The sequence below is a fragment of the Pleurodeles waltl genome, chromosome 5 (genome assembly GCF_031143425.1).
Source record: "Pleurodeles waltl isolate 20211129_DDA chromosome 5, aPleWal1.hap1.20221129, whole genome shotgun sequence".
In the NCBI taxonomy this organism is placed as follows: Eukaryota; Metazoa; Chordata; class Amphibia; order Caudata; family Salamandridae; genus Pleurodeles; species Pleurodeles waltl.
In genome coordinates, this window is record NC_090444.1 from 1,334,107,329 (window position 1) to 1,334,131,648 (window position 24,320).

A 24,320-nucleotide genomic window follows, 5' to 3' on the forward strand; every position below is an offset into this window, starting at 1 on the left:
TGCTGTGCCTTTTACTAAATAGGCATGGAAAGAATGCTTTCTCTGTTTGGAAAGCTTCTTTCTGAGTGCTCTGTAGCTCTGCTTAATCACTAATATTCACTTAATACAATGTATCCAACAGGAGCTAAGTGTATTATGAGTGCAGGCTACAACACCTGTACAATATCTTAAAGGTACTGAAAAGCAACAGGCAAGGTTTGTCTGCAGAGACACTTAATAGTGTCGAGCAGAATCCTTCAACAATTCTGAATGGTCACACATTTTCTAAGACACAACTCCTTGCATTCTTCGGGAGTAGGTATAGAATTTGGATATTGCTAATATATGACTTTTTTATTTAAAAAAAATACCTCACGGATGCGTTGCAATACGTTTCATACTGGCTTTCTTAAGCATTGTAGCATACACCAGTTGTAACTTTTATTTTCCATTGAAACCTTCGAGTTTTTCCATGAAAGCCAAGGCCGTAACTTGTATTTCTGTGGTGCTTGTTGTTGCAGTCTCATTTCTTATACTGGGAGTGTGACACTGTACTTCCTGCTGTTAAATTGTGCCTATTATCAGCACCTTTCGCCTCTGCTGATTTCACACATGCCCCCAGTTACTTAAATTGCCCCAAGTAAATGCTGTTCATGGTGACGGTGATTAAGCAGAGAGTGGAGGGGGAGACCCTACATGAAGTATTATACAAAAGATGGATAGGTTGCCCCCTCTAAAACCAGGTCCACAGCCTGGGAAGACTGCTGCTCCCTTGGTTTCGTAAGCTCTGTGGCTGTGAAGCTTCACGATAGTACCCTAAAACAGTGCTCATGCTGAGCCATGGTTGCAGTTGAGGTCCATAGGCACTCTTTTTTAGGGACCAGGACTAATGTTTAACCATCAAACTTTGACCCAGAACAAGAAAGAGAACGGCAGCGAGGGAGAAAAGAAAGAAGAGAAATACTGAAAAACAGTGACAAAGCAAGAATGAAAAAGAACCTGCAAGAAAAGGATAAAGTGGTAGGGATAGTAGGCTGATGGATGAAAAAGGCATAAGGTTGAAATTAAGACTAGACAGCCTTGGTATTCGGCAACCCCCGACATTTGGTTGTCGCGCCAGGGGACTTTTAAGACAAATTTCGAACCCAGAGCTTATTCATGTAGAGACTAAGCACTTCTCCTTAGGTGATTAGAGTGCTGACAGCCCCATATCTCGCGTTTAGAGGGAGAGGCCTGCTCACCTACCTATTGCGGTGCAGCTGTCACATTTTTTTTTTTTTTTTTTAGCATTGCTCCAGGCCACCGCAGTTCCTCTAGGAATTGTTGCATGTGATATTAGCAGGAAGGCAGGGGACCTTAAATTGGATCTGCAACAGTACTCATACATGTTTTCACTAACCAGCAGGCTCATATGGGGGGGGGGAATGCCATCGCACAAGCCAGAAATCCAGAAGTTGGATCACTAATTAAAAAGCCACGTTTTCAGTTGTTTCTTAAAAGCCGATTGACAGGACACTGTTCATAATTCCAGAGGAAGCTTGTTTCAGCCTGCAGCCCCCAAAAAGGTGACAGAACTGCCTCCAACTCTGGTCTTCCGTAGGGATCACTGCCAAGGCTTTGTTTGCAGATCTCAGATTGCGGGCTGGTTGGTGAAAACAGAATCTTGGTCTTAGATAATCAGCCCCAGACGCATGAAGGGCAGAGTGTGTCAACACTGGAGTTTTGAACAGAACAGTGTCGTTCTGCACGTTTAGAATTGTGGCTGCTTTTGTGAATGTTTTAGAAGCAAGATGTTTAGCACATCTCTATGCTGTGCAGTTTGTTCGTTTGTATGTCAGATAGTGGCCTGCGTTTCTAAACTGCCCCAGTGCACGGATTTGTTTTCCAGTGCTCCACCAGTTGCAGCCCATGGAAATGTTGACTCGGTAGATAAAGCAAGTAGCACTTTCCTTTCTCCTTTTTCTTTCTCACCGTATGGTGAAGAGTGACAGGGATGCTTGACACATGCAATGGTTGGAATCCAAACTTCGTTTTTCAGCCAGGAAACCTGTAATTACAGCGCGTTTAACACACGGGTGAATAAATCAACCATTTAATCCTGTTCCTTTCGTAAAATTTTAGCGAAAGGAAGCAGCGAGGGTATTAAAAATGTGTACTATGGACTTGTGGTTAGGACTGAAGACAACCCTCAGATTTGTAAGCATTTTATCCCTCCGTGATTCAAAAAAACATAGCTGTAGGAGTGTCATTCACGGTACCAAGCACTGGCAAAACAAATTGGTCTGGTTTGCATTTAAAAAAAATTCCAACTGAACTACTAAAATTCGACTGAAACTGTGAAAAAACGCTGATTTGAGTATTCAAAGAATGCAGGCAGTAAAGAATGTAAGATGCAATGCTGAAGTGTATTTTTGTGATGTACAATAGTTCCTCCTACACTGCAATACCTATGACTCTTTAGAAGGCAGTAGCATGAGGTCAGAGAGACTATCCCTCTCGGTGGCGTCAAAGGCCACTCTGTGTAATATTTTCAAGAATTGGTGTTATGTTTCCAGGTAGCTGCACTGTCAAGCCAGACCTGTAAAGAGCTACACGTTTGTAGGAAAGTCACTCTTTTATGCATGGTTACCTCCACTTTTTGCCTGTCTGTCAGTGTGTTCAGACTGTTTTCACTGGGATCCTGTTAACCAGGACCCCAGTGATTGTGCTCTGTCCTCCAAAGTTGGTCACCCTGGTACCTTTTTACACACCACAATTGGCATACTGGTGTACCCCTGTAAGTTCCTAGTACGTGGTACTCGGGTCCCCAGGGCATTGGTACACCAGGTGACCCCCATGAGCTGCAGCATGTATTATGCCATCCATGGGAGCCCATGCAAACTGTGCCTGCAGGCCAGCCATCGCAGTCTGCATGAAAAGGTGCATGCACCCTTTCACTGTTGGTCACTGCACCAGGTTACTGTAAGTCACCCCTGTGGCAGGCCCTTTCAGCCCAATGGGCAGGGTGCAGGTCCCTGTGTCTGAGGGCATCCCTGCAAGAGCAGAGGTGCCCCTACGACCTCCAGTTCCATTGCACGGGACTTATTAAGTGCAGGGGAAGCTATTTTATCCGTGTAAGAGCCACACTACCTGTGTCCAGCTACATAATGGTAACTCCGAACCTAGGCATGTTTAGTGTCAAACATATTGGAATCATACCAGAGTACCAATGCCAGTATTGGTGGCTGATTCCATGCACTCTGGGGGCTCCTTTGAGGACCCCCAGCACTTCTCCTACCAGTCTATCAGGGTTGGCGGGCAGCCCATGCTGCTGCCACCCTTCAGACAGGGATCTGCCCTCCTGCTGCTTGACCAGCTCAAGCAGGGGGAAAGACAGAACAAAGGATTTTCTGTGGAAGAGAGGATGCAACACCCTCTCCTTTGGAAATAGATGTTACAAGGCTGGAGAGGGGTAGCCTCCCCAAGCCACCGGTTTGCTTTGAAAGGCACATTTGGTGCGCTCCTTGCATAAGCCATTTTTCACCAGTCCAGGGACCCCCAGTCCCTGCTTTGGCGAGAAACTGGACAAAAGAAAGGGGAGTGACCACTACACTGTTCATCGCCACCCCAGGGGTGGTGCCCACAGCTCCTCCAGGTGGCCACTTGAATCTGCCATCTTGAAAACAAGACGTGCAGAGGCCCCTAGGAGCATCTGAGTGGCCACATCAGGTAGGTGAAGTCAGTGACCCCCTCTGATAGGTGGCCACTGTGCAAAGTGACAAAACCCCCTTTAAGAGCTATTTAGGGACTCACTTGTGGGTGGGTCCGCAGACTCGGCATGCAAGACTCCACCAGAACTCCTCTGCATCAACTTCTTCAGCTCCTGGCCACCTGAACCTCAACTGGACACTTCAGGACTGCAACTCCAGAGATGACTTCACCTTGCAACATTGTTTCCCTGGCTGCTTCCAGCAGCTGCAACATTTCCATGGCTGTGCATTCTCTGGGGTCAGCAAGACTTCAGCTGCACCAAAAAGCAAAAAGGAATCTCCCTTGGAGTGAAGGAGTCACTCCCCTGCATCTGCAGGCACCTGAGGCAATGACATCCGGCTGCGTGGATCTGCTCTCTTCTCTCCTCTCTGGAACTGCGTGGATCCTGCAACACAGGTGGTGGGTCTGAGTGGTTCCCGTGGTCCTCTCTGCCTCCTGTCCAACTTGAGAGATGGCGACCCCTTGCCTCTCCTTGTAGGACGGAATCCCTGTGCACTGCGACTCTTGCAGCAACCAAGGCTTGTTGACTCCTGTTCCAAGGGATCTTTGGGTTTCAAGTAGCCCCGGCCTCCTGCACTTCATCCATGCACGGACAGTCTCTCCTTTGCTGCTCCAGCGACGTGGGACTCCTCTCCAGGTGTGCTGACTGGGCCTTGCTGCAACTTACTGTGCTTGCTGTCAGTGGTTTGCCTGTGGGGGCTGCGACTGCTGGCTCTCCTGACTACTGAGGGTCAGCCCGGACTTCCCTCCCAGGGTCGAGTCCCCAAGGCTTTGCTGGTCCTCTTCAGCCCTGCAACTCCTCTTCTGCTCTGGTTTGCATTTGCCAAGGCTTGTCGGTGGTCTTCCTGACTGCTGACCACTCTGAAATCTGAAGACCGCATGGGACATCTTCGGCAGGACTCCGCGGACTTATCCGCAGATCCTGGAGTCTGCAGGTGGTCTTAATCCTCCTTCCTCGACACAGATGTTCACCCACAGAAGGGTGGGCAGTGGCTCCTGTCCTGTCTGGACACTCCATCGTGGACTGGACTCTGTACCCTTCTTTAACAGGTCCTCTTCTTCCAGAATCCACATTTGGGTTCATCCTGTCTGGTCCTGTTCTTGCAAAGTTCCTTTTCTAAGTCCTCTTGTTAGATTATGGGAAAACCAGGTAACCTACCTCTGCTGTCCTGGTCCCTGGGGCTCATCTAAGTACTCAGCTCTTGGGGTCCTGAGTTCTCCCAGCTCCTGACTAACTACTCCACATCATTAAGTGGGGGACCGAACTTCGCATTACACTATTTCAGTATATGGTTTGGCCCTCCCCTAGGGCCCTAGCTTTTGTTCTACTACTTCTTGCCAATGCTTATTGTTCCTATATGCTAATTCATAATACTGATTGTGTATATATAGTTTGTACTTACCTCCAGTTGGGGGACTGTGTATAAGTAATTTAGTTAAGTGTTACTATAAGAAAGAAGTACCTTTATTTTTGTATCCCTGTGTGGTTCCTTTCATGTGTGATAAGTTGCTGTTTGACTAGTGTGGTATTGCAAGTGCTTTACACTCCTCCTAGATAAGTCTTGGCTGCTCAGCCACAGCTACCCCTAGAGAGCCCTGGCTTCATAGACCCTGCTACTAATGAATAAGGGGTTGCCTGGACCTGGTATAAGATGTAAACACTACAGGTGTCCACCACACATCAGGCCAGCTTCCAACAATGTTCATGAGTACCTCCTTGTATTGTTGCGAAGATGAAGCTTGGACCAGTGATGTCACTTAGTGAGCCTTGCAGTTGCACAGGTGGATTTGTTTTGTTGACATCCTGCTGCTGCCTTTGGTTTCTAGAAGTCACGTTTTTCTCTTTTGTGTTTATTTTTAGCATTACATATGTTGTAAATGGTGTGTGGCTGTGTGTATGAGTTTTATTTGAATTGTGTGTGAGGAAGTGGGCGAGGCTGCTGCCTTGGTTGCCACTTTTCTGCGGCATCATGCTTTTACTTCTGCTGCTTCAACATTACCTCTACTCGTTGTTGTATGGAAGCTGGCACTGCGGTTGCTCTCGATATACCTCTGTGGTGCGTAATTGAAGTTTAATACTCTTTTTTTTTTAAGACAAAAGTTAAAACAAGTAGGTAATTGCATTTCATTCATTTCTGCCCTTGTCTCTACTTCTAGACTAAGCAGTTTCCTCTGACTATAATGTGTTTCTGTTGACGATAATGTTGTGTGCACACGCATCAGTCAATGTTTTGCCTTTTTAGATTCAATATGAGCAAAGGATAACGGAACTGGAGCAACTACTTGCGTCCAAATCAGCAAACGACATCCAGAAAGGACAAGACCATGTAGCCAGCCGCCTAGCCTTTGAAAAAGATTTCATAAGCCTCAAAGAAGCCCATCAAAACACAGAAGCACATTTACTGAGGGAAATAGAAATGCTTAAAAAACAGAACGCTGAGCTAGAAATTAAGAACAGGGACGTTAATGATAAAGATTTTATCTCTGTTGAGCAACAAATTGAACAGGCTAACATGAATGCACGCTTGGTATGGCTCAACCAAGAATTGACTGCCAAAACTAAGGAAGTTCAAGGGCTTTCCAAAACAGTTGAGAGACTTCAAAAAGAGAGGATGTCTATGTTGTCTGATCATACTTCAAGCACCAAAATATTGAGCAAACCAAAAACTGCAAATAAAGCGAAACAAGACAAGATGCCTACCGCCAATGAAGAGTCTAAAAACACAGATAATTTCCCAACAACTTTGGATGAGAAAGCCTACCAGCCTCACAACTTTGCAGAAACTCATATTTCTGAAGTCCTGCAGGAAAATGAAATGTTGAAAAATAAGCTTGAAAGGATGTCCGAGACCATCAGCCACCAGAAGACACAATGCCAAACTGCCATCGCTCATGCCGAAAGAAACCTAAGAAGGTAACGAGAAACATTTTTTTTCTTTTTGTTTCAGCAGCTAGTTGAAATAGCCTGATCATGGAATTTGTGAATTTTAGGCCATCGCTGAATAAAAGAATCTTGTTTATAAAAACAAAAAGCACCATTTAATGGAAAAGCCTGGGAAGTGGTATAGGAGTTGGCGGGTTAAATAGTACGTCTTGTTTAAAGACTGTTGAGTGGTTTCCCACTCACACACACACACACAACCCTCCCAAGCATCCCTGCCAAAGAAAAAACACTCTGTGGCAAAGGAGTCGCAGACACACACTGGCACACTAGGGTTTGCAGTAAAATGCAGAAAAAAGTATATTTTCCATTGGGTGGTATTGCAATGCATTGTAATGTCTTTGCGGTAAAGGCATGCGCTGTATTGTCGGAATAAATTTAAGATGAATGTGCATTACATTACTCACCATCTCCAGCCTCTCCCCCCAACCAGTATGGGAGAGAAGCTGATAGTGCAATATAGATAAATTTGCGGCTTTGAGACCACCCACTTATGCAAATCTCTCCCTGCATTTGGCTGCCACAGAGGTCCCAGGCAGATGCCCTAGTGCCCTGCCCAAAAATGCAAAGAGCGTGCTGGGGCAGCGTTAAACACTTCTCCATTTGAAAAATATGACCTCACCTCTTTATTGGGTAGGTGGAAGGGGGCCAGCCAAGGAAAACCTTTTTAGACAAGGCGGGATGGAATATATATACCTCTGCCCATGGGTTAGGTGGAGGGGGAGTGAAAAACACTACGACTTAGTTGGACAGTTTTTAAACCGACCCCCACCCTCGAGCATTGCAGGGGTATTACACTAATGAAGAGTAAGGGCTGTAAATAACCTTTACTACACAGGTCAGTCGGCGGGGCGAGGTGAACAAATAAAACCCCTGCGTTTGTCCAAGGTGGAGATATTTAACCCACACTCTTGTGCATGGCAAGGGAGGCATTTAAAAAAAAATCGCCGTTCCCTTGGCCAAGATGGGGGAAATAAATATATCTGTCGGTGGAAGAGAGTATTATCTCTGAATGCCTTGCTTGTAAAAGCTCTAAATACAGAGCAAAGCAGAAAAAATACCATATTCACCCTTAGCCAAAGCAGCGAGGGCACATTTCTCGACCCCTTTATTTCTTGGGCAGTGCGAAAGAGGGAGGAGGGAGTAACAAGGACCCCCATCCTTGAGGAAAAAACATAGACATTCTCTGAAATAACCCATGTTGTAATATTCAAACATTAGCTACCACTCCCATCATCCTTAGTCTGAACTCCAGCATCTCAAGACACAGTTTCCGACATCAAACAAGTTTTCACTACAATAACACATTCTATTTCTAAGGAAAAGACATGCATATCCACATTTATGCTGACAAAAAACTTAAATAACACAACCAAGTACTAGTTGTCTACCGCGCATAAAATGAATGTCTTGACGCATGAATACACTTCATGATTATAATAAGAAACCAAACACTGATGTCCTTAATATCAGACTGTTTCGCGCAACATCAACAATTTAACAACAAAAACAATCCAACACAAAAACGTAAACACGTATGCACATAATTATTCATTCGCTATTCACATCCGATATACACCTTCCACAAGTCATTGTGTTGGTGGGAGCTCAGGTTGACAAAGGAAGGCAGAGGCGTGAACGGAGGTTAAGTTATTAACTTGCAGATTTCACGTCCTTTTAGGTTTTGAGCTGTAGCCAGTATTTTATGCCCCTCAACCAGAACCCTCCTTTAATTTTTTTTTTTTCTTCAAGGACCAGAACATCTTGTTGTCAGAATTAAGATTGATTTGTAAGTTATTCCACCAGATAGATACATCTGTGCAACCACTGTTCTGTTGTGGAGCTAAAGCTTAAATAAATTCAGAAAATAATCAGGTTCTTGTCAGTCGCATCATGAATCTATTTCTGTATTCTCTTACAGGGCAAACGAAGAAGCTGTGAAGCAAATAGCTGCCTTGAAATTATCACATCAGAGAGAATTAGAAAAAATAATCTGCCAGCATGCTATTGAACATTCTGCTTCCCGTGTTGCAGAACTAAGCAGCAAAAGTTCTTCACAGGAGGTAAAGAGTGTGCAGTTGTATGTGTTGTAAATGCAGTAGTGAAGGGATAGTCTTCTTGCCTCTACCACGCAATCTATAAGTTATAGGAATGTGTAACTAGTTGCCAACATATTGTCTGATAATTCAGTTCTTTATATATACATTTGTAGACAGATGCTTAAGTCATGGAAGTGCCACACCTTCTCTGGGGCCTAGTGCATATCAGGATAAAACTTGTAATGAGGAATAAAAAGGTTTCAATATATCTCCTGATGGACCTTCATTGCTCTATCTTTAAATGGGAGAACATTGTGAAAGACCTTTACGCTGCTGTGTGGCTCTCATGTTTTATCCCACCAGAATCCTCTATTTCATTCAGTTATGTGCAAGCTGAAATAATTAAACTTTCAACTTTATCCTAAAGTGCATGTTGCTTTCTGCCCACATTCCTGGAATCACTGCATTCCATTGCTGTGGGGTTATTGATTCTTTGGGATTGGCTCATCTCGGTAATTCCTTATTTGAAATTAAAATGTTAGCCGAGCGGTTTACTCATAAGCCTCCAGTCTTGGTGCTCTGGTATTATCACGCATATCTTCTAATTCAAGAAAGGAGTCTCATACTCAAACGCTGCACTTCAGGCAACCTACAGGTGCTTTGCATGAGGTGCCCTCTTTGCCTACCCCAGGATTGTTCCCAAGGTGCCTTACCTAATACGGGAGTCATTTCTAGTGTGGTTATACTAACTAGTAATAGGGCCCCCAAGGAGAAGACACCAAAGCCTAAGGCATCAGCTAGTACAACCACAGCTGACGCTGCTTTTACATCAAGTGTCCCTGAACCGTCATAAATCATGTACACCCACGGTCTGAAGGTTTGGTCCGAGAAATAATTCTTGGTACAGCCGGAAGAGTCCTTGTACTATCTCTAGCTTTTAATAAAGTGGATAGGTATTTCAAGGTTTGTAACAATGAATCCGAATCCTCACTTTCGGCTGTGACTTCCCTTCCTTTCAGAAGGCTAAGTTATCTGACAGCATGCACAACTGTTTGTAGTAAAATGCTCCCCTCTACCTAACGCAAAAAATGCAGAGGGTGTCCTCGCCAGATGCCGTCGTCAAATGTCAGAAACTCGGAGAAGTTCACAGACAAGTTGCAGAATTGTTCCCAAAAGCATTGTATGCAAGACATATATATTCTACCACACCAACAGTGCTTAGGTTTATCTCCTCTGACCAACTTGACGTGACAGGAAGGTTTCTGTGGGAATCTGTTTAAACAAAGGATATAAGACTGACTTATGCCATTTACAAGAACAAAGGAAACAAGGTTAGAATCTGCAGCTGCTTCATCAATGGCAACTTTTAGACTACATATAAACAAGTTCTAAAACAGCAATAATCCCACTGATGATTTGACCCAAGCTCTATCTGAGCTAAGAGGCCTTACCAGCTGTTGTGCTGGGCAAAATATATACTTAAGCATCCAAGGCGTAAAACACCAAATTGTCCTCCAAGTAATTCTCTGCTTGAACATAAAACACAAAATAAAAAATACAGAACTGATTAACCCTACACAATCACAAAACCTCTGCCTGCAGAGGAAGGAATCACAAGTTGTAGGTGTTGGTTTTCTGCATTGGGGAAAAATATTCGAGGCTGTGAGACTTTCTGTTGTTACTGCTTTCAGAGTACCCCTCTCTCTCTTTCCCACACCATCAACACTGTCGTTTCTGATCTCTTCAAGAAGTAGGAGCTCTTAGAGCTGGATCAAATTAGCTGGTTTCTTCAGAAGACACCAGTTAGGGTATCACCTTACACTTTCGCACAGTGGTCTGAAAGATAGAAGTTATTGTTACTATTTTTTCTAAATCAGTACTTAAAAGTGATGAGTTTGATATATATATATACAGGCCCCCTGAAATTAACAGGGGAAGATCGAATTAGGCATAAGTGTTGCTAAAAAAAATGCAGGAAGAAAAGGCAAATTTTGCAGCATAATGTAGTACATTTTGTGTTTGTGTTACTTCACTCTTTTGACATTTTTGCACTGTCTGGACAACTGTTTCATCTCTTCAGCATAAGTTTACCACCTAAAGTTTACAATCAGCAAATGACAGGCAGATTGGTGAAGGAGCTGTCAGAGCACTGCTTCTTGTGTTGCAGAATTTTTAGTAACTTTTTATCCGTTTGTGCTAGAAACAATTTTTTTGGTTAAAATATGCAAATTATACCGCAGCTGGTGGATTAATGGCGCAGCTGCAGAATCCCTTAGTTTTAGTGGCCCTGCTTATATATTACTGACTCTTTAATTTGGGAATTGACATTTGTCCTAGAAGTACAGGGTGGCTCATTTCACACCTCCCTGTAGATGCATCACAAGGATTACTTACGTTTCTATACATGCTAAGTCCAGCATTGCTACAAAAAACATCCTTTTGGACAAAGTGTTATTCTTGACCTTTGACTTAAAAAATTATAGCAGATTTCAGGTGTGCATCCTGAGCCTATTAGTACCGTATGGTACTACTTGAAATACATCCTTGCACATGGTGATTTATCATGATTAGGAGGAGGAAAAGGTTAGTCTGGTTCACCAACATAATCAAGGTGACCAAGAATTCCAAATTATCCAGACCGCCCCTTAGTGGAAGATAACTTGAGGTTGTATGGACAGAAGCTTAGTATGAACTGGCTAAAACCAGACTTGACTGAAACAAAAACACGGATTGTTTCAGAGAAACCTCAAGCTCTGCTGGTGAGTCAAGTTGGACAATTTCATCTGCTCCTGTACAGCAGTCTGAGAAGAAGAAACGTGACCAGCTGAAACCCCGTGGCTGTATACTGGATTTTCTATGCATACTTTGCAGAAAGATGTAGCTTGGCTCTCCAGTATTCTTGGCCAACCTCTTGGCTGTTAACCCAGAGGGACTGATGCGTTTCTGGTATCAGGTTGTTATTCCTGGCTGTCCAATTCCATTCAGTGGGTACACATGGGTCATGCCTGACAAAATGGGTTTGCGACACGAGCATGAAGGAGTCTGTTGCCCTGCAAGTCCTAAAATCACTTGGAGAGTATAAGAATTAAGTCTCAGTTGTTGGCTTGAAGTGGGTGAATGTTTAAGAAAATGTGCAGGCAGGTGCATGTTATACTCTGCAATGTTTAATTCATACCTCCAAGTAATATAAGATTCCTGTAGGTAAGTACCATCTTGCTTGGCATGTTACCCCCATTTTTACATGTATGTAAGTTTGTTTTTGCTTGTCTCACTGGGATCCTGCTAGCCAGGACCCCAGTGCTCATAGTTTGTGGCCTGTGTAGTGACTAACTGTGTCACTGTGGCTCTGCTAATCAGAACCTCAGTTCTTATGCTCTCTCCACCTTTAAAATTGTCACTATAGGCTAGTGACCATTTTTACCAATTCTGATTGGCACAACATCTTTTTAATTCCCTAGTATATGGTACCAAGGTACCCAGGGTATTGGGGTTCCAGGAGATCACCATGGGCTGCAGCATTTCTTTTGCCAGCCATAGGGAGCTCAGACAAACCTTACACAGGACTGCCACTGCAGTGAAATAATGCACACGTTATTTCACAACCATTTTCACTGCACTTAAGTAACTTATAAGTCACCTCTATGTCTAGCCTTCACATGCTGAAGGTTAGGTGCAAAGTTACTAAGTGTGAGGGCACCCTTGCACTAGCAAAGGTGCTCCCACATAGTTCAGGGCCATTTCCCCGGACTTTGTGAGTGAGGGGACACCATTACACATGTGCACTACATATAGGTCAATGCCTATATGTAGCTTCACAATGGTAACTCCGAATATGGCCATGTAACATGTCTAAGATCACGGCCATGCCACATTTGGTATTGGGGTGCCAATCCCATGCATCCCCAGGGCTCCACTATGGACCCCGGGTCCTGCCAAACCAGCTCTCCGTGGTTTTCTCTGTAGCTACCGCTGCTGCCAACCAACGGACAGGGTTCTGCCCTCCTGGGGTCTGGGCAGGCCAGTCCCAGGAAGGCAGAACAAAGAATTTCCACTGAGAGAGGGTGTTACTCCCTCTCCCTTTGGAAATAGGTGTGAAGGGCTGGGGAGGAGTAGCCTCCCCCACCCTCTGAAAATGCTTTGAAGGGCACAGATAGTGCCCTCCTTGCATAAGCCTGTCTACACTGGTTCAGGGAACCCCCAGTCCCTGCTCTGGCGCAAACTGGACAAAGGAAAGGGGAGTGACCACTCCCCTGTCCATCACCACCCCAGGGGTGGTGCCCAGACCTCCTCCAGTGTGTCCCAGAGCTCTGCCATCTTGGATCCAGAGGTGTGAGGGCACTCTGGAGCCCTCTGAGTGGCCTGTGCCAGCAGGTGACGTCAGAGACCCCTCCTGATTGGTGCTTACCTGACTAGGTGGCCAATCCTCCTCTGAGGGCTATTTAGGGTCAAATAACGACTTGCAGGAATTCACCAGAGTTCCTCTGCACCTCTCTCTTCAACTTCTGCCAAGGATCGACTGCTGACTGCTCCAGGACGCCTGCAAAACTGCAACAAAGTAGCAAGAAGACTGCCAGCGACATTGTAGCGTCTAATCCTGCCGGTTTTCTCGACTGTTTCCTGGTGGTGCATGCTTTGGGGGCTGCCTGCCTTCATCCTTCACTGGAAGCCACAAAGAAATCTCCTGTGGGTCGACTGAATCTTCCCCCTCCTCCAGCAGGCACCAAACTTCAGCATCACCCGTACTCTGGGACCCCTCTCAGCCTGATGAGTGTGGCCCCTGGAACACAGGTGGTAGACCCAAGTGTCCCAGACTGTCCAGTGGTCCAACTTTCCAAATTTGGAGGAGGTAAGTCCTTGCCTTCCCTCTCCAGACAGTAATTCTGTGCACTGCGTGAACTGCAGCTGCTAGGGCTTCTGTGCACCTTTCCAAGGAATCTTTTGTCCACAGCCACGCCCAGGTCCCCAGCACTCCATCCTGCATTGCTCAACTCCCTGAGTTGACCTCCGGCTTCGTAGGACCCTCTTTTGTAGTGTTGAGAAGACTGTTGTGTTCAGTCTTCTTGAACCCGTGTTCGGGGACTTCTGCGGGTTCTACCTGCTTGTGCGTGGGCTCTCTACGTTGCTGAGGGCCCCCTAGGTCTCCTGTCCCAAGTGGCGACATCCTGGTCCTTCCTGGGCCAGGGCAGCACCCGTTTTCTTCAACTACGACTCTTGCAGCTAGCAAGGCTTGTTTGCGGCCTTTTGCCAAAGAAACAACTCTGCATCCTCCAGCACTCCGTGGGACATCTTCTGCACGAAGGAGAAGTTCCTAGCACCTTTTGTTGTTGCAGAATCTTCAGCTTCTTCCATCCGGAGGCAGCCCTTTTGCTCCTTCATCCGGGGTTTAGGGGGCTCCTGCCCACCCGGACACTTTCATGACTCTTGGACTTGGTCCCCTTCCTTTGCAGGTCCTAAGGTCCAGGAATCCATCTTGAGTGCTTTGCAGTCTGTTGTGGTCTTTGCAAAATCCTCTATCACTAGTTTAGTGTGTTTCTGGGGAAATAGTAGTACTTTACTCCTACTTTCCAGGGTCTTGGGGTGGGGTATCTTGGACACCCTTAGTGTTTTCTTACACTCCCAGCGACCCTCAACACACTACACTGGCCTAGGGGTCCATTCATGGTTCGCATTCCACTTTCTTAGTATATGGTTTGTGTTGCCCCTAGGCCTATTACATCCTATTGTATTCTACAGTGTCTGCACTATTTTCTGACTGTTTTACTTACCTGAGTTTGGTTTGTGTGTATATTTTGTGTATTTTACTTACCTCCTAAGGGAGTATATCCGCTGAGATGTTTTTGGCACATTGTCACTAAAATAAAGTACCTTTATTTTTAGTAACTCTGAGTATTGTCTTTCTTATGATATAGTACCTATATGGTATAAGTGGTATGGTAGGAGCTTTGCATGTCTCCTAGCTCAGCCTAAGCTGCTCTGCTATAGCTACCTCTATCAGCCTAAGCTGCTAGAACACTACTAATCTACTAATAACGGATAACTGGACCTGGCACAAGGTGTAAGTACCATCAGGTACCCACTATAAGCCAGGCCAGCCTCCTACAATTCCCCATTAAGGAATTTTTGTTAAGGATGTGGACTTAGCTCCTTGTGAAAGAATAGTGGACATAGTAGTTTTTCTGTGATTTGCAAGCTATCCCAAGGGTACATTATTCACAGTTATGGCCTTGAACCTGAAGGTCAGACACAAGTGTGCCTAGTTCACCTAAGAATTAAGTTATTTGACTGCATTAAGGGCAAGAGCCTTCACATTAGTTGAAGGTTCACTGCTAGATAGGTATGTGGATCTAAAACTTACTATGAATAAGTTTCCTTTAGATGGTTTGAAGCATAAATCACGCTGGGTAACCCAAACCGTTTACTTTCGTGTATATAGGATTTTGCTCTGGAGATTTAATTGTGGATGTGTCAAGCCCAGTTAATGGCCTTCTTAAAGCCCTCTGCGTTTGTATGCACTGTTTTCGATTTGCTTTCTTCTCTGAAGGATAATTTATATCATATGAAGAGTGTCTGTGTTCCTGTGGATCCTAGGTTTCACAGAAAGGGATCACAAATCACTAGACACCTAACATAAAACTGCAGTATATTCTGAACCCACCACTGGAAAGCAATTAGTAACAGCATGTGACTACAATGCAGCAAGTTCCAAGCCAATTATTTACAGGTAAGTCAGTCAAATTGTATCAAATATATTCAGAAGGTAAGAGGACACCGCAAGTCTGCATTTTTATTGATATCTTTGAACATGAGGTGGTTGTCATGGCACCTCTTCCCAAAAGGCATTGTTTCTCTCAGTCATCATGTATTGCTTACTGAAGCTAGTTGGTATTTGCCCTTCAACCGTTAGTGGCACACTGGCTTATTGGCATTGGACTCTATAGACATAGGTGAGAGATGCATAGCCATGGCCCTACAGAAGTACTTTTGAGTGGTAGACACCAAACGGCCACCCCCCCCAAAATGCCAGCTTTTCCGTCAGACTCCAAAACTCCAGTTTCAGGAGGATAAAGTTGTATTCATAAATTGGTTTGTAGTGTTTGCGCGCACACACCAAATCTATCAGTATGACACTGATTTCAGATTAGTAGTTCTTTTCCAGTGTTTGTGCTGTTGTAACGTCTCACCGCCTCATATCTTTAAGAACATTCAGGATTTATTAAGGTTAAACATTCTGTTTTACTTGCTCACCATAACGAAATACCTCAGAGCAATTACAACAGATCTTTAGTGTGGAGCACAACTGTTTTTTTTTAATTTATTTTTTATCAATTTAATGGGGCCTGTATAGGTCTATAACCTACAATCCTTCCTTGGAAACGTTGTGCAACTTAAAGGGATTCTTATCAGACATATGGATCTGACTTCCTGTGAGAAGCAATACATTCTTGTAGTCTTATGGAATGTCTTAAAAGGTGTTTTTTCTCAAGTCAAACCTTTTTATGCAGCATCAGCAACTTGCAGTAAAGAATACTATTTTCAAGTACAAAAAAAACTATGGGGCACTGCGTATGCACTGAGGATAGTCATCATTCAGTAGGAATCAGTCTGTCTAGGCACCGATTTACATCCACAGTGCTGCCATGTATTGTAGGAGGCTGGCTCAGTTTGTGGTGTACACCTATGGTGTGGAACCCTATACTGAGTCCAGGCAACCCTTAATGATAGTGAATATGTGTCCAGAAAGCAAAAGCTCTCTAGGGGTAGCTGAGGTGAGCAGCTGAAGCTTATCCAGGGGTAATGTAAAGCACTTGCAATACCACAGTAGTCAGACAGTAACTTACAAAAAAGAACCACACTTATTACAGCACTACTACTAGATTCACAATGGTATATCTCCCTTTGGACATATATACACACAGTATATTCACAAAATAACCAACAGAAATAGCATAAAATATACAGGTCCCTATGGAAGGACCAAAACACATACCAAAAAAGTGGAATGTGAAATAGTGAACCCCTGTAAGGTAAGTGTGGTAGTTAGCTAAGGGCTGGGGGTAGATAGAAACAACAGAGATAATTACTGTAAGTGTCCCCAGCAACCACTTCAAGGTAGTTACCCACCCAGCTGTCCCGTAGGCTAACACAGAGTAGTGGTTGGAGTTTGTCGGATTCAGGACCCTTCCCAGTGGACCCCGAGGAAACCAGCAGGCAAGAGTAAGGTTGGAGAGGACCCCCAAACCAGTATACCAAGAAGACGGAGTACCTACACCAGGGGACCCGGATGCAGAGGGGAGAAGGGACTCTCTCTGAAGTCAGTGGATGCCTCGGATTGTTTAGCTGCTGTCACAACCCCTGGTCCAGGCCGGTGGAAACCAGGGACGGATTCCGGATGTGGAAGCCCTGCAAAGAAAGGGGACAGAGTCCAGGACCCTCAGAGGTGCCCAGGTGGTGCAGGTGGCAATGCCCATCCTCCTAAAGGTGAAGTTCCTGCAAGTTGGTGGAAGAGGTCCAGCTGCAGGGTCTAGGACTTGCAGAAGATCCCAGGAGTCACCTACAAGCTGTCCCTCGACGATTGCCAGATTGCAGGAGGGTCAGTGACCAGCCAAGTCACCAAAAAGTAGTGGCAAATGCAAGCAGGAGCTGAACGAGTATTTGCAAAGTTTGGGGGACTCAACCCTTGAGGGGGAGTCAGGGCTGGCCCTCAGCTGCAGGAAGGCCAGCAGAAGTCGATGGAGCCCCCACAAGTTACCGACAGGCGAAGAACAGAGGGAGTCACAAGGAGGCCTTACCTGCAAAACAAAACAGAAGTCCCACTTTGCAGGAGTTGCAGGACAGGGGCTGATCTTTAAGTTGCAGAGTGCTGGAGGCTGGGGCTTCTTGGTGCCTGAAGATCTCCTGGAGGAAGAGTCAACAAGTCTTAGAAAGTGCAACAGTCGCGGTGCACAGCCTGCTGGATGAGGAACACAATATGGAAAAGCAACACTATTGTGACCCTCATAAAGTTATCACAACTAATAACACATCTGCTACAAGCTCCAAGTATACTGGACACCCTTCTCCAAAACAAAATGACATCACCACCAAAACACATTTTCTAAACAGCCTGCTCATAAATTCTCAATCACTCAACAAACAAGCATCACATCTACTACCTGCTGACGGACACACAACCTGACTTACTATTCATAATAGAATCATGGTTGGCAGATGACATGGCCTCGGTGTTGTTGGCCCCAGTGTTGTTTGAAGCCGATTCTCCAGGCTATCAAACTATCACACAAAACCGTATAGGCAAAATAGGAGGTGGACTAGCTATTATATTCGCTCTCAAAAGACAAGCACCACATCTACGACCTGCTAACTGACACACAACCTGACAGAATCATGGTTGGGAGATGACACGGCCCCAGTGTTCTATGAAGCCATTCTTCCAGGCTATCAAACTATCATACAAAATCATAAAAGCTAAAGAGGAAGTGGACTAGCTATTATATTCAAACAAGCAATTCATCTCAGCAAAATAGAAAGCATCTCCATATAAGGTTGTGGGGCCCTCATTGCCAGATGCAATCCGACACCAACTTCCTCCTGTGACTTTCTCCTCCTTCACAGAACTCCGCCTAACAATTCAACATTCCCAGACACATTTCTGGACACAGTTTCAAACCTTATAATGTTATACTCCACCCTCTGCATTCTTGGAGACCTAAACATTTGGTTAGACAAAGCCAATATGCCACATCCAAAAACTATCAGCAATGGCTTAGTCACATTGAACCTACATCAGATTGTACACAGTCCCACCCCCATCGCTGGAATCATCCTATATGTCATTTTTGCAAACCCAAAACTAGTTACTGTTTAAAGCATCACACCTGTCACATGGTTAGACCACTATTCAATAACTTTCCAACATAAAACACCACAAACCAACACACCTAAGACCACCCTACATACATCTATTGACCATGGAACAAACTCAACTACCAGACCACACAGCTCTAGACACAATAAATTATCTTCCTTACTGAACTAAAAAAGATCAAACAACAAATCAGAAGGCTGCAACGAACCTGGCTCTAAACAAACTTAACAAAGTATACAACTCATCCATTAAAAAACAACAAAAATAATAGATTATACCCTGACAGAATTCAAAATGCTAAATCTACTAATAAAGAATTTTCTAAAATTCTCAACGAATTTTGAAAATCTAAATGCATGTATGGAACTCATCTCATTACTCAAGAATTCAAAGACAAACTGGAAAATCATTACACAACTTAGGCAGACACAGTCGACATCCAAAAACTATCAGCAATGGCTTAGTCACATTGAACCTACATCAGATTGTACACAGTCCCACCCCCATCGCTGGAATCATCCTATATGTCATTTTTGCAAACCCAAAACTAGTTACTGTTTAAAGCATCACACCTGTCACATGGTTAGACCACTATTCAATAACTTTCCAACATAAAACACCACAAACCAACACACCTAAGACCACCCTACATACATCTATTGACCATGGAACAAACTCAACTACCAGACCACACAGCTCTAGACACAATAAATTATCTTCCTTACTGAACTAAAAAAGATCAAACAACAAATCAGAAGGCTGCAACGAACCTGGCTCTAAACAAACTTAACAAAGTATACAACTCATCCATTAAAAAACAACAAAAATAATAGATTATACCCTGACAGAATTCAAAATGCTAAATCTACTAATAAAGAATTTTCTAAAATTCTCAACGAATTTTGAAAATCTAAATGCATGTATGGAACTCATCTCATTACTCAAGAATTCAAAGACAAACTGGAAAATCATTACACAACTTAGGCAGACACAGTCGACATCCAAAAACTATCAGCAATGGCTTAGTCACATTGAACCTACATCAGATTGTACACAGTCCCACCCCCATCGCTGGAATCATCCTATATGTCATTTTTGCAAACCCAAAACTAGTTACTGTTTAAAGCATCACACCTGTCACATGGTTAGACCACTATTCAATAACTTTCCAACATAAAACACCACAAACCAACACACCTAAGACCACCCTACATACATCTATTGACCATGGAACAAACTCAACTACCAGACCACACAGCTCTAGACACAATAAATTATCTTCCTTACTGAACTAAAAAAGATCAAACAACAAATCAGAAGGCTGCAACGAACCTGGCTCTAAACAAACTTAACAAAGTATACAACTCATCCATTAAAAAACAACAAAAATAATAGATTATACCCTGACAGAATTCAAAATGCTAAATCTACTAATAAAGAATTTTCTAAAATTCTCAACGAATTTTGAAAATCTAAATGCATGTATGGAACTCATCTCATTACTCAAGAATTCAAAGACAAACTGGAAAATCATTACACAACTTAGGCAGACACAGTCGACTCCTATTTAAAACAAACACAAACCACCAGCACCAACCTGTTTCCTAAAATCCCCTTCAAGAGTGAGCCAGCCCAGCATCTGTACTCCTTCAAACAAATATCACAAAGTGAATTTATGGATTTGGTGAAAGCAAGCAGGCCTTTCGACAGCCCTTCCAACCCTTGTCCAACACACATCCTCAAGAACATTCTTTGAACTACTTCTGCTGCCACACCAGTAAGAAGAATCATCAATAATTCTTTGACTATGGGAACCTGAAGACCTTAAAAAGGCATACATACACCTGTTATTAAAGAAAACAAACCTGGACCCACAGGACCCCAACAACTACAGACTGATTACAAATGGATCTTTCCTGTGCAAACAGGTAGAAAGATCAGTATTCACCCAGATGTGACAATTAATTGAAGATAACTCCATACTTTCAGACTACCAAACTGGATTCTGCCCAGAAAGAGTCACTGAACCTGCACTCATCGCAATCTGGGATGATCTTAAAAACATAGTGGACCTCATAGGAGTTGCTGCACTACTTGTCTTGGGCCTCTTAGCTGCCTTTGACACTGTTGACCATCATACCCTAATTCAAAGACTCCACAAAGCCGGCATAGAAGGAACTGTTCTCGACTGGATCTTATCCTACCTTCAAAACAGAACAAATATCATCTATTCTCTCCCTTTCTCATCCAAACCCTACTTCACAAAAGCAGGGATCCCTCAAGGATCAATCATCTCACCTATGCTTTTCAACATCTACATGATGCCATTACTAGAATTTATCAATTCATTTCAACTCACATGCTACAACTATGCAGAGAACACACAAATACTTCTTAATTGGAATGCCCCAAGACATTTGAAAGTCACAAATCTTTAATTGCCTCTTTCATTATCCCCAAATATAAGATCCAGGGATAACTGTCTTGTCTTCAGAAGACTACTCAAGAGTTGACTCTTTCCTGCATAACCACCATATACAAACAGCAATAGACTGCATATGCCTATGTTGGTAAAGATTTATAATTTGATTATGTGTATACATCAAGATATGTGTATTTCTTTAAGAAATATGTATAATTACTATTTCATAACAATATAATATTTACATGCTCTTTAAGCCTGTTTAACAAATATATATTTACTCATGGTTAAATGTGTGTATATATATATATATAATCATTCTGCAGCCTCCAGTATCCAATACAGGGAGCACTGGGGGATGTGTGTCAATTGGACTGGGACTCCCAGCTGCTTTGATACCTCAGGTTCTGCTCTGATTCCTCGTGTTCTGAAGAAGATTCACAAAGACCATTCCCAAGTCATGTTAATAGTCAGGACTGGCCACAAAGGGTATGGTACACAGACATTCTTCACCTCTCACTGTGCACTCCCCTCCGTCTCGCTCTCAGGGCAGGCCACCTCTCTCAAGTCACAGGGGCAGGTTCTATTCCCAACCCCTCCAGAGCCTGCACCTACAGGCCTAGAGATTGAAAAATGCAACCTGAGTTATTTTTCTCTTCCCCCTGATGGGGTGGATGTTATTAAATCAGCCAGAATACACTCCACCAAATCTGTTTATTCTGGCAGATGGGCTAGGTGTGTAAAGTGGTGCGAAGCAGTTTCTATTGAATCCCTAAAAGCCTGATTGTCTGACATTTTACGTTTTGCGTTTTTCCTAGCGCAGCAAGGTTGTTCATTTGCAACTTTTAATGGATATTTGTCTGCCCTTTGGGCATTCTTTTTTGACCCGATCAACTCTTTAACTCCCCTATAGTGCTACAGTTTATTAAGGGACTTACTAACAAACACCCTCCCACTCCGATAATTATGTTTCAGTGGAATCTTAATTTGGTACTGACATACCTTAGGGGTATTCTATTAGAACCCTTAGACAGTTGCCCCTTGAGACTACTTTTACAATTATATTTCTGGACGCCATACGTTGGCTAGACATGTTCGTGAATTGCAGGCATTAAGTGTGAAACCCCCTTTTACGACTTTCTATGCATGCAGATAAGTTGGTATTGGGATCCAGGGTTGCTCTCCTACCAAAGGTGGTTACTCACTTCCACTTAGGCCAGTTTATTACTCTTCCTACTTTCTGTCCTCCTCCATATCCATCTAAAGAGGAAGAAAGACTTCATCCTTTGGACCCTAAAAGGGCTGTGAGCTCCTATGTGGACAGAACTTGTGATCTCCAGCTGGATGATCACCTGTTTGTTGGCTATCTGGGCAACAAGATGAAAGGAAAAGCTGTGCATAAGAGGACATTGTTCAAATGGATCATTCTGTGCACAAAGATCTGCTACGCCATGGGTAACAAAGAACCACCTGAAGATATTAGAGCTCATTCTACTAGAGCTAAGTCTTCTGCTGTTCTTTAGCTAGATTTTTCCCTGTAGTTGACATTTGTAAAACAGCAACTTTGGCCTCCCTCCACCCTTCCTCAAAGCACTATTGTATAGACTCTGAAGTGAGGAGGGACGGTCACTTTGCTTGTTCTGTTTTGCAAGAATTTTTGGTATAGGCGGACAGGCACCCGCCTCTGATTGCTAGACTGCTTGTGGATTCTATTTAAAAGGTGAGGAATCCACAGGTAGATATCCATCAGAAGAACAAGTTACTGACCTTCAGTAAAGCTTTTTCCGGTGAATTTAGTATCAACCTGTGCATTCCTCGCTGACCCACTTTCCTCCCTGTTGCTTGTCTGTGTATGTCAAAAACAAAGCTATTTTTATATAGTGTATTGTATTTCTCTTTACATATATATGTCAAAAATGGGTGGAAACTGACATCAGCACACAAACGAGGGCTTCTTATGGCTCCGATGATGTTATGCAGAGTTGCGTGCATAGCCGTGGCATTATGATCACCTTGCTGATGTGGGAGAGCTGAAAAAGGAATGTTTCCGTGGAATGCCGGTGCATTGGGGATATTCAAAAGGTGAAATGGGTAGATACTATGGGGGTTATTCCAACTTTGGAGGAGGTGTTAATCCGTCCTAAAAGTGACGGATATACCACCAGCCGTATTACGAGTTCCATAGGATATAATGGACTCGTAATACGGCTGGTGGTATATCCGTCACTTTACCGTCACTTTTAGGACGGATTAACACCTCCTCCAAAGTTGGAATAACCCCCTATATCTGCCGGAAAAAGCATTACCAAAGGTAAGTAACTTGTTATTATGTTCAATGAAAATCATCCCAACCTACTAATATTATTAGAGTCTTACTAGTGACCACATCAGCCAAATTTACCTTAGTGACCACCATATGTAAGATTACCAGCGGTGATCACCTCAGTGCACCGAGCACAGTTGCTGCAGTAATGTAAAAAATGTCTTGTCAAATTGGAAATACCCATAGAATGGTAATATATAACTGACATAGCGGAAGTGACCCTGTTTAACAATATTAGTTATAAGTCTCCACAAAGCTGCATGATTTATCACCCAAATATGAGCTTTAAATGCATTTTGAAATTCAACAAGTTTTCTTGAAACATTAGCTTGTGAGTTATGAAAATACACATAGTTTCATCTTGAATGTAAACCTTTCAGTTTTGGTATTGCTATATTATTTCAGCCAAGCTAAGGTCTCTAATTTAGTAATGTAGTTGTCTGGGCTGCAAACAGGGTTCAGAGAAGACATTTTTAATCTATTTCTTTTTTTTTTTTAAAGCACGTCTTCATTGATTATTTTGATAGGTAAAAGAGTAGATAAGTGTAACGTCTGCCTTTGCTGCTGCTGCTCTCCTCTTCCTTACTCCCCCTCGTGCCCTTTGTGCCTTCTCATGCCTTTTTTCACTAGTTACTCTCCTGTTGCCATCTACTCTTGTACTCACTTTCCTCTATTTGTCTCCTCTTGCCTTGTCTTCCCACGCCCTCTACTGTCCCTCTACTGCCCATTCATTGTCCTTTTTTCCTGTCTGTTTTGTCTTTCTCTGTCTTTTTGCCTTCTTCGGTGTCTGTTGCCTCATAGGCTCTTTAATTCCTTCTGTCTCCTTTGCCCCATACTGCCACCACCCCCTTCCCGCCTTTTTCCCTCTTCCCGCCACCCAGCATCCCTCCCTTCCTCCCTCCCACAGGACCTATTTATGGAAGCTGCAGCGAATGTGGACACCGGGTGCACCAAAGGTGTGCCAAAGGCAAGCCCGTCTGCGCCTGTCCGCACCTTGACCG

General features: G+C 43.7%; 1 protein-coding gene across 1 annotated transcript in view; it reads left to right on the plus strand.

The window, feature by feature from the left end:
* The window catches only part of CEP162 (centrosomal protein 162), a 697,428-nt gene that overhangs the window by 619,541 nt on the left and 53,567 nt on the right, over window positions 1–24,320 (plus strand). The window contains exons 23-24 of the mRNA XM_069235591.1: window positions 5,973–6,643; window positions 8,592–8,733. Of these exons, the coding sequence (XP_069091692.1) occupies window positions 5,973–6,643; window positions 8,592–8,733 (813 nt within the window). The remainder of the gene's footprint in view (window positions 1–5,972; window positions 6,644–8,591; window positions 8,734–24,320) is intronic.